This window comes from Balearica regulorum, chromosome 25, assembly GCF_011004875.1.
Source record: "Balearica regulorum gibbericeps isolate bBalReg1 chromosome 25, bBalReg1.pri, whole genome shotgun sequence".
Taxonomy (NCBI): domain Eukaryota; kingdom Metazoa; phylum Chordata; class Aves; order Gruiformes; family Gruidae; genus Balearica; species Balearica regulorum.
In genome coordinates, this window is record NC_046208.1 from 7252881 (window position 1) to 7263997 (window position 11117).

Sequence of the window (11117 nt, forward strand, 5' to 3'; positions counted from 1 at the left end):
AAAATCAATATATTGTGTTTTAGAAACATCAAGATGCTTTGCTTTGATAGTTTTGGAGTCCTGCAATGTGAACATTAAATTGCCTACAGGTAAACGTAACACCAACAGGTGAAAATATGTAAATGGAAACATTTTTTTAAGAAGCCACCATGAAGTGAAAACCTTGAAATAATCTCTCTTGATTCAACTTGTTACTACATTTCTCTCATTCACAGTCCCATGAACAGCAATCCATTTTCATTAAGCTTTTCCTTTTCAATGAAATGAGGTATTGCTTGGAAAAATCATCCCACCAAATGTGCTCTTCAGGCAGCTCTAGGACTGACTTCACTATCAACGGTTCTGCAATTCTGGCTTTGCCAGTCCCCCCGGGACACTGGCTCCCTCACCACCACTTTGTCTGCTCGCTGGGGGTTCAGCATATTCCCACTGCCCTGCCCTGAGCCTCGAGCCCAGGCACACCACCATGCAGCATCTGCAGCGTCAGGCTCATGACAGTAATGCAGGGATGAAGGCCCTCTGCTTTCTGATGCTAAACCAGCAGCACTCCAAGCACCGCCATGGGCCAAGGAACTGGGAAATTTCAGTTGTTGGCTGGAGTGAGAGTTACACGATGCCTAGGGGGATACAAAAGGCCATTTGGAAGCACATACTCAGTATCTGTGGTTTTTCCAGGTTGCGTTTTAGTTTCTCTCACAAGCCATTCCCAAGTTGTGCCTGATCCCAAATCTGTTCAGTTTGGTTTTCTCCTCATTACAAGCTGGGGAGCACGGGGCAGGAATTACACTGCTTCTGGTTAGCTTTCATCTGCCTTCTCCAGAAGGGAAGCACCAGCCAGAGTCAGTGTCAGACTCATTGCCAGCAGCTCTCCCCAATACCTGGGACTCAGGCAGATCTTGGTTTGGCTCAGCCTACTTGGGTATCCCAATGTGTCGGCGTTCATTAATTCTGGGCGACACTCCCCCATGGGATCTTCATTGCAACATGCCAGCAAAAAGCCACTGTCAGCCACAGGAGACCCTGAGGTGATAATTGGGGTGCTAGGTAGTTGGAGTTGAACTCAGGAGTCCTGACCTTAAAGCCCCCTTGAAATCCTGCTGGCAAGGATGCAATAAGGATGCAGAACATGCCTGTGTCCTTGTGGAGTGCCTATACAGAGTCAGCAAGCTCTGCAGATGGTCTTTGTAGGGCCTTTTTGGAGGAAACCAAATCCCTGAGGGTGAGAAACTCTTGTTATCCCTGATATTTTAGGGGTGGGAAAAAAAAAGTGCCTCAAAGCTGTTAAATGGTGAACATAAACCCGTGAACTCACTGCAGAGTGTGTGTCAGAGCCCAGCTCCTCTAGTGCCTCTCACCAGCCATATGTCCCACATCTGGGACCCCAAGCTCATAAACGTTTCCCCTTGCTCCTGCTATGGCTGCTGTTCTCCCAGGTGTGCCGGGCATTTCCGAGGGTGAGACTGTGGACTTCCGGCTGTATGGGGCAGGAGTGGCATTTCCCATTAGTCTTCCAGCAGGAAAGAAGATCAAGCAGAGAGCGAGCCCTTCATCCTCACCAGGACCTGAGGCTGACTTGGGAAATCCGGTACTCTGTTGTGGCTTGAGAAGTGGAAGGGTCTGGAAGCTCTTTGGGGTGAGTCTGCACCTTTGTGTTGTGTTTCGATGGGTCCTGGCACAATGTTTGGGATCCTGTGGTGACCATGGCATGAGGAAGAGGCTGTGGATGGGCACTGGCACTGGGCAAGCATCAGCCACGGGATGGTGACTCACTGCTCTTTGCAAAATTACCTGGGGCAGGAGAGCAGGGATGCCCCCCCCCGGAAGGATTTAATTTATACCTTGCATTGGGATTTTGTGCTGTCTGTATTTTTGGCTGCTCCCTCTGTCTCCCCAGGGTGTGTCACCTAACACCCAAAGGTGCACAGCAATCCCTGTCATCCCTGCAGGACATCCCATCTCCTTGTCAGCTCCCTGCAAGCCCAGCCATACCTGGAACACCAACACCCCTCCCTGCAACTGTGATGCCTGCCCAGGCTCCCACGGATTAGCCACTGGTCCTGTCCCTCTTGGGATGCATCCCATTTTCGGGGGACTGCAGTGGGGGCTGTCCTCCTTTTCCCAAGGTGGGGACTGCAGAGGGGCAGACTCTGGGGCAGTCAGTTAGGGAGGGTTTCAGGCTGAGTGGAAGCTCCTTTCAGCATTGCTGCTTATCTTGCTCCAGGAGTCAGCTTTAGCTCTGTAGTCAGACTTCAAACCCTGCTGGCTCACCTACCCAGAGGTCTGTGGGTGCTTAGAAAATGCAAATATAAAGAGTTATCATCCACTCACTCTTCCCCTGCACTGGATGCAGCATTGTATGACCAGGTAAGTGTCTGCCTACCTTCATGTCTGAGCATCCTTGCCTCCTGGGGATCCGTATCACAGGTCCGTGTGGCACCTGATCCCAAAGGCAGGTCAGAGGAGAGCATGGGTGATGTGGGGCCCCCAGACTCCCAGTGGGATGCTAAATTCCATTCAACAGCTCAGAATGTCTCTGCAAGGTGAGAACAGCCCTGACGGCTCATGATCCCATTCACTTCAATGTAAACTGCGAGGGGAATGAGAAGCTTTGTCTGGGCAGCCTCCTGAGATGCCTGGTGATATCCAGGAGCAGCCAGACTCTCTGCTGCTCTTTCTCCCCCCCCCCCCCCCCCCCCCCCCCAAATCCAGCTGTGACAGCAACAGCCTGACAACCCTGTCTTGTGCCCCAGGTCTTTGCTGACTTTCCAGGACAGAGCAACAGCATTGCATGCAGTGAGTTGTGCAGGGGCTGCGTGGCTTCACTGCAAGGTGTGCATGGGGCCTGGGACAAGGACACAGCGGTCACCAATGCTTCTGGGGATGGGGCACAGAGCAGGGGTAGAGCCTGACCCCTCCATGGTGCTGTGGGGACCTGGGACACTGAGGAAGGGGGGGGTGTGGCTCCTCCAGCTGATCTTTGAGCCACGGTGCTCCTGATGTCTGGTCCTGCATGTCCTTCATCCTTATCTCTTCCACTGCTGGTGTCCTCGTTACCCTGCATGCTCCCCTCTCCCACATCACAATACTCTCTGCTCCACCCGTGACCCTGCACTGCTCATACAAGTAGGTTTAATCAGTCTTCACAAGAGAAGGAGAAACGGAGGAATGTTATTGCTGTTTTTCACTACCGACTGGGAGTGGGTAGAGAAGATGGAGCCAAACTCTTCCTGGAGTTGTGCAGGGAAAGGATGAGAGGTAACAGGAACAAGCTGGACCATGGGAAATTGCAATTAGATCTTAAAAAAAAAACATGCAGAAAGAGTGATGGAATCTTAAAGATACTCCAAACCTTACTAGACAAGGTCCTGACCAACCTCACAAGCTGGACCTGTGTTGAGCAGGAGTGTGGATCAGAGACCTCCAAAGGTGTCTTCCTGCCTAAGATATTTTAGGGTTCTGGGCAATCCTTCCAGCTCCCTTAGTCCAGGCTGGGGATAAGGCACTGCAAGATGTGTAACTTCCAGACTATAGGTGTGCAGGTTGGCCAGGGCATGTGTGTGCTGTCTGGCCAGCTGACCTGAATGTGTGACCATGACACTACTGCTGTTGCCTTTCCATCTTTGGGAGGGTGTCCTCTGCTGAGTACAGGCACTTCATTTATTCGAGCCCCTATTTCCTGTCAGCTATGGCTGGACAGGTCAGTGAGTCCCTAGGAGGGACCTGGGAGGCATCAACAACATGGTGTCATTTTTGATGAAACAGGAGCAGCCTGAGCAAATTGAGAGTATCCTTCACCCCCCCAACAGCCAGGGGCTGGAGGGGAGAGGGAGGTCAGGATGCCATCCTGGGGCAGAGGGCTGTGCTGAGCACCTGCACCCAACCACAGCCCCGATCCCAGTGCTCAGGCAGTGGGTGACGGGCACAGGGACAGCCGGGGACTGAACTCCCTCAGCCCATATGATGTGGCACTTCCATACCCTGAGGAATCTGAGGTGGGGTCGCTCAACCAGGTCACACGCAGGGTTTGCAGTGGTGCCAGGGATGGAAGCTAAGCTAATACTCTTGAGTACCAAGTGGCTCCTCCCATTTTCCTGTCTTTCTTCGTGCCCCTTTGTGCAGTCTCCTCTCTGCTGCTCAGGAACCTTCCCCTTTGCAGCTCCACTCTCCTTCTGCACTCTCAGCTTACTGCTGTCCTGTCCAGAGAGCTCCAGCCCATCGCTGTTGCCAGCCCCAAAAGCAACTCTCTTACATATGGTGCTGGCCATGGAAGACAGAGGCGCGATATTTGACACGCTGCTGTCAGGGCTTACTGGCATATCAGTTAAAGGTTAAATCTGCTCTCTGAATAGCTCAACTCTTCTGGGTTGATACAGGCCCTAGAGTCCCTGGACGTAGCTGAACAGAAGAGGGTATGCCGACCTTTAGTGTTTCATGACTGGAGTCTAAGATCAGGCTAAGACACAGTTCACCCCCCCAAATATGTCACACACTAAGAAGCTCTTTGCCAGCCCTCGTGTGATGAGCCAGGCAGGATGGTCTGCGCTGCGCCAGAGATATGGGCTGTTAGAGCCGGTATGAGCCCTGGCTGAGTTCAGGCTGTAGGAGCAATGCAGACAGCAGGGACCTGTCGCCTAGCATGGACAACCCCCAGCTGAGCGGGCTGCCTGGGGTTCTCTCCAGGGCTGCCAACGAGACACCAGCATGTCTGAGTGCCTACTGGAGAGGCGCCCCTGGGAAGAGGTGACCCACAACTGCAAGCTCACCAGTGGCACCCCCATTGGAAAAGTCCGGGTTTGGATGGGTGGGATCAGGTTCGAGTTCAGGGAGGTGCAAGAGTGAGCAAGGACAGGGTTCTTGGAGAGAGACAGGCATGGTGGAGGCACAGCATTGTCAGGATGGGGCATGAATGTGAGCTCATTAGTGGTGAGGCAGTGTCTAATCAGAGGTTATTACGAGGATCCTTTATTTTGCACCTGAGGGAGTCCTGCTCTCTACAGAAAGGAGTACCAGTAATTTGCTTAGAAGACAGGGCATGGAGCAAAGGAGCTGGAAAGTTTTGGGAGCAGCTGCCCTTCAGCTCCATGCTCCTCGTTGCCATTACAGCGCTGCTTTTCAGCCCTTGCAGCTCTCCAAATAAATTTCGGCATTTCTTTACATATCTGAATGTGGATTTAAAGCCTGAATTTACAAGAAGAGCTTAGATCTCTGTCGAATATCCATACTTTCTACACAATTTATGCTGATTTGCTTTGAAAAACCAGCCCTGACTGCACACCTTATATCTGAGAAACTAACCTTACCTGACTTGCTGAAGGTAGCACAAGAAGGCAATATCAGAAACGGGAGAAAACCCAGCTCTCCAGTCGTCCTCCAATAATTCCTAGTTCACCCTGCCTTCCTACCTCTGTGCCATTAGTTGTTAATTCACCAGCAGTGTTTAACAGAATAGCAGCGAATGCGCTGTTTTTCCCCAAAGCGGTCCAGCCCTAAGGCGAGGAGGAAAACCCTGCACCCTCCGACCCACCCCCCACCCCCCGGCTGACCCCACGCGTTCTGCCCCCGGAGGTGCCTCCAGCCGGGTGTCCCCGCAGGGTGACGGGCGGTGTGTGTGGGGGGGGGACGGGACGGCGTGGCCGGGACCCCTCCGCCAACGGCTGCCGTTGGCGCCACCGTGTGCGCGAGGCTGCCGGTGCAGCATCCCCGGGAGAGTCGAGCCGAGCCGAGCCGTGCCGTGCCGTGCCGTGCCGAGCCGTCCCGTGCCGCGCCGTGCCGAGCCGAGCCGTGCCGAGCGGCCGGACACGCTCCCGAGCGGCGGCTGCCGCGGGGCTGTCCCGGGGGCCGGCTCCCAGCCAAACCCAGAGTCACCTGCCGCAGGCCAGGAGCAGCTTTAAGCACCCGCCTGCTGCGGTCTGCGCTGGATCCGTCGCCCAGGGCTCTGTGTCCCTGCTCCGGTCAGGATAAATGGGGCAACGAGAACCGTTTAACATCGAGATGCCCCTTGGTTCAGGCAGCGGAGCTCTCTGCGGCGCCCATCCCAGGGGACAACTCCGCAGAGATGATGGGCAGCGCGTTCTCTGCGGAGTCGGAGCCACGGGTGCTCTGATTGCGATGACTCCGCAGGTGGAGTGGGTGCCTGACAGGGCTGCCACTTGTCCTTGCACTAGCATCAGTGTTGCAAAGCTCTGCAGCCTCCCACGCTTAGAGCCCGCGTGTTTTTAACCACCTCCATCAGGACATGCTCAAGAGCTACAGGGACTTTTCACTTAGCAGCTGCTGGCTCCAAACAGCCCCAGTGTGTGTGTGGGGCGGAGGGGACAGCTCTATATGGGACACACCTCGTGACAAATGCTCTGGGGTTCTCTCTCCCAGGGAAATACAGCTTGCATTACACAGTTCTCTCATCTTTCATGCTTTGCAGCGGAAATTGTCCTTTCCTGTCATATTTCTTTCTCAGCTGACCCAACTCTGGACATCCAATGGTTGGCACAAGACATAAAGCAATGTGCTTCTCAGGCAAGCAGGATGAGCAGAGACGCTCTTACCCAGCTGTGGCAGCTTTGACCTGGCTTTGCAAAGCCCTTCCTGAACAGATTAAGGTGCTTATCTTTAACAGCATCTCAGGGCAATCCAGGAACACCAGAAAACCAGCAACACAGTCTGTATGCTACCCCTGGACACAAGCCCCCTCTCAGCACCATGAGCACAAAGCGAACATCCCCAGCACTGCCTGGGGGCTACCAGTTGTCCTCAACAACTATGGTACACATGGCTTTCCCTTGGCAGCTCCTTAGCTGCATCCCTCGCTGGGAAAGCCAAGGTCCTTACCAGCCCACTTGCCACACAGCTGAGGTTGGTGGCTGCAGCACTTTCTGTGAATAAATGGACCAAGCATCTTCCCTAGGACCAACCTGTCTCCCTGAGAGAGGTGTTTCCTCTCCTGGTCAAACCCTGAAATCCTTCCATGGAGTCCCTTGTTCACCCTGGGGACATCCTCAGTCATGACTAGTCAGATGGCACCACTGAGACCATCTCTGGGGCTAAAAACAAACCCACCAGTCCCTATAGTAGTTTAACTCTTTGGGATATTAATACCAGAAAGGATGGGAAACAGTCATATAATTAAGAATTTCTAAATAAATAAAATAAAATAAAATAAACCCCCCAAAACAAAAAAACCTACCAAAGCTCCCACACTTCTTGTAAGACTTTAATATTCATTTTAAAGAGGCACCTTGGACACTGCTGGTGGCCAGCTCAATCCAAACCCCCAAAAGCCATGACTTATCACATCTATTGAAATGTTTGACAGAAGGATCCCAGAGCAGTTTGCACTAATTGCTCAGTATAAATACTCCATTATGTTCTCAGACAATCAGAATCTACCCAGCAAATCAGCTCCTCTGATCCACTGTAATCAAGAAGCAAAGCATGCATAACATCGCAATATAAACAGCATTTGCAGAGGGGCGCAGGGAGGAGGGGGAGCTGGCTTAGCTTGGCAGGTCCTGGAGTAATAGCTGCCTTTTTTGTTGTTGTTTTGTTTCTAATTTCCAGAGGAAATTTAATTTCAGGAAAACGTGGCACAAACTTCCAAGCTGGAGGAAAGCTACAGCTGACGAAGGGGTCCAAAGCAAGCAAAGGAAACAGTGAGGGCTGTACTTACAGGTAAGCTGTTAGAGGGCTCAGGTTGGCAGGGACCTCCGAAAGCCCCAGCTCGGAGCAATCCACCGAGAGCATGATGCCATCCTCTTCGCAGTGGCACTGAGGTGGGCACGAGGGCGCAGCACCTTGCTCTGCAGGCAGTGCCTGGAAGCGGGCAGAGGAGGCCAGAAGAACGCCCCAGAAGAAGAGTTTGTCCATCCTTGCCTTGGCTGCAGCTGCGGGGACCGTGCGAGGTGCCGCCGGCTCACCCCGACCCCGGGGCTGAGCTGGATGGAGGGGAGCGATCCCGCTGCCTCGCACGCAGTGGGCAGGGTATCTGCTGCAGGTCAGAGTGTGGAAAGGATGCAGCCAGGGAAGGGAAGGCATTGTTGAATGATCTTGGTTATTGGGTTTCAAGGGCTGGGCAGGGGCGTGAGACGCTCCAATGGGAGGAGTTAAACTTTCTACTCTTTCCCTCTCTCTCTCTTAGAGCTGGCAGGAATTTCATTCAAAGGGAAGAAGGGGGGGGGGGGGGGGAGAAGAAAAAAAAAAAAAAAAAGAAACCTCAACAAATAAAGACCTGTTCATAGCTCCAGGACCTGTGCTTGTTTTGTAACACTGTTTTTGTGAGATAGCAGGGCAGGGGAAGGCAGAGCTGGCTCCGGCAGGGCAGAGGAGTATAAATAGGGAGGCAGAGTACCCAACCAGCACTTCAAGGGCTCCAGACTTTGGGACGCTGAAATACAACCCCAGATAAAGGGCTCTGTGTGTCTGTGCTGGCTGCTAAACCCAGCAGCAACTGGAAAGTCAGGGTGCAGCTGGGGAGAAGGGAGTGAGGAGCTCACAACGAGTTGTTTGCTGGGAGCGACCGTGCCCAGCGCTGTAGGTCTGTCTGTCCTGCGGTCTGACCCTCACTCAGGAGCAGCCCTGTTCCTATCCCATGCACGGGGCAGGGCCTGGGTGAGAGATGCAGAAAGATGGAGCAGCAGTGTTGTGGTGCTGAGCTCAGTGGGGGACCTCTCCAGAGCGCTCTCCGGGACAGTGGGATGTGTTGCTCTTGCCACGCTGCTTGCGCGGCTTGCTTAGTTTTGACCAGATCAAGGTCAGCTGCATGTGTGAACTGTGTTTGCAGGAGCTGTGCTGCATTGAGGCCAGGAGCAGGTGTCTGCTTTCTCCAAGAGCTCTTTTAACCTTGAGTAAAGTGGTCAGAGGTCAAAGTAGAGAGGCTGTTGAGTGGGGGCTTGAAGCCACATCATCTGGAGCTCTGTCATGCAGAAGGGAGCAGGTCTGGCTTAGCCAGGGAGTACTGCCTGTGCCAGCCCAGCCCACGGCCTGGGAATGTCCTGAAACATGTGGCATGTGTATCAAAACAGGACTTCTGGTTGCTGGGATGTAGAGGAGCTACTGAGTTCTGGGGCAGCAGAAGCACCTGCTTAGAAAAGGGTGCTGGATCTGCAACGGGAGAGGGCTGCCAAGGCCAGCTCTGCGTGGCCTCTCTGCTCCTCCCTCCGGATTGCGGCCACTGGCCGTTCAGAGTCAGTGTGATGGCCCTGGCTGGGGTGATTGCTGTCCTCCCATGGCGGTCGGTTTGGTGATAGGGGCTGAGTCTGGGCCCACAGCTTGAACCGTGCTGCGTCTCCCTGCACAGGGCCATACATCTTGTCTGTAATGGGGACGGCAGCTGAACGTGGGTCTCTCACACTACAGAAAGACAGCTGACCACTGGGCTTGAGGTGGATCTGGATTCCCATCAGAGCTGGTGTGTTCCTCCCTCTGCCTCCCCTCCAGCTATGGCTGGAGGAAGGGAATGGGGCAGAGAAAAAGGCCCAGGTTTGGGTGGCTGCAGAGTGCACCCACAAAGTCACCCGTCTGGCTGCGGCCATGCCGTGGTGAGATGCCACATGGCTGAAGCACAGACTGGGAGACAATTTTCATGGCCCCATTTCCTCTGAAAGTGCTTTTCATTCTGGCAAAAGAGTCTCCTAATTGATACACCCATTATCTCAGGATAAAAGAGGTGGGAGAGTTATCTGGTGAGCCTGCAAAGTGGGAGACTTAAAAACCTCCAGCTAACCCAGGGCTGAGGTGCCTTGAGGCCTTTGAGTTGAAGTGGGTATCTATCTCGTCCAAAAAAAAAAACCTGCTCAAGGTTGAGCTCAGGGTTCAGGGCTGATGCACAGACCCTGGCTGAGGGCTCCGGGCATGGGTGATGCAGGATCTGAAAACATTTCATTTGCAAAGTCCAGTCAGATCCTGCAATTTCAGGACTGGAATCCTATCACTGCTGAAGTCAGTGGAAACTTTGAGTGCAGAGGAGTGAGGGTTTTGGTCTAGGAGCAGGAACTGATTTAATTGGAATTAAGTCACTTACACCATAAGCAATTCTGGAGATGTCATGAATCAAATGTCTGCAATGTGTTTTGACAGCTCCAAATGTAAAACACTGTGGGGATGGAGGAGGGCTTGGTGGGGAAATGGGAAGCCCTCCTTAGAGAGAGGGTTCCTCCTTGGGTTCCTTGACAAGCTTCCCCTCCGGCTCTGACATGGGGCTTTAGCACAGCCCGAAATGGCTGGATTTGCTCTGACAGCAGCTAGGAATTTGGTGTAGGTCTGGAGAAAACGTCAGGCCTATCGCTCTGCTCCTGGCTGCAACAGCAGCTTTCATCTACCTTTTCCCCATCTCTCTCTCTCTCCAGCCTAACCAGTCAGACACCAACTGCATTGCGAGCTCCTGACAATTCTCAGTGAATTCTCCTTGGGGATCCAGAGCTCTGGCTGCGCTATTGCTGGCTCTACTATTAATAGAACTCTTAAAAAGATCACACTGAAGAGATTCCTATTGAAAACTGCCATTCCACTGAAATAGAGCCATTTCCTCAGGAAGGCACTGACTGCAATGATATTTTTCACATTGTTTTTGGAGCAACACAGCCTGAAGTTGGAGGGCTTTGCTCTGTGTGTCTCACTTTGCTTTGACTTTTCTGTTTGCTTTTTTTTGCAACTTGGCTGTGGTGTTTCATTTCCATGTCTCATTTCTTTGAGACCTGATAATAGACGTTAATATTCAAAGTGTTCACTTATTTCAGCGTGTTGTCTGGCTCCTGGCAAAATCAAGAGTCTGGACATCAAGTCGTTTGGACCAGAGAGCTTTGATGTTTCCATGGAAAACCTGGAATTTCCAAATAAGTCCCTCTGGGGTGGAAGTGTCACTTTTCATCCGGCTCTCACTGAAATTGCAGCTTGCTGCAAGTAGTGCGGGCTGCACTGTGCCTTTATTAAAGGCACCGGGAGCTGCAGATCCAGTCATTCCTATTAATGCAAGTGGATGTTTTCCTGCAAGGCTCACATGTGTTTGGGTGTTGTCCTCTAGTGGCAGGCTGCGGTTTGGGGAGACGAGATAAGGTGAGCACTGCTCCACAGCAAGCTGAGCAGCACCTTCTGCTCACCCGAGCTGCTCAAGTGCTGCAGCTGCCCCA

At 52.8% G+C, this 11117-nt stretch overlaps 1 protein-coding gene across 3 annotated transcripts in view; it reads right to left on the reverse strand.

Moving 5' to 3' along the window:
• Nucleotides 1-8106, reverse strand: part of LGR6 (leucine rich repeat containing G protein-coupled receptor 6) — a 151235-nt gene extending 143129 nt beyond the window's left edge. For all 3 annotated transcript variants that reach the window (XM_075775861.1, XM_075775860.1, XM_075775859.1), the window contains exon 1: nt 7664-8106. In XM_075775861.1, the coding sequence (XP_075631976.1) occupies nt 7664-8028 (365 nt within the window). In that variant the 5' untranslated portion in view covers nt 8029-8106. The remainder of the gene's footprint in view (nt 1-7663) is intronic.
• Between the last annotated feature and the right edge of the window lie 3011 nt (nt 8107-11117).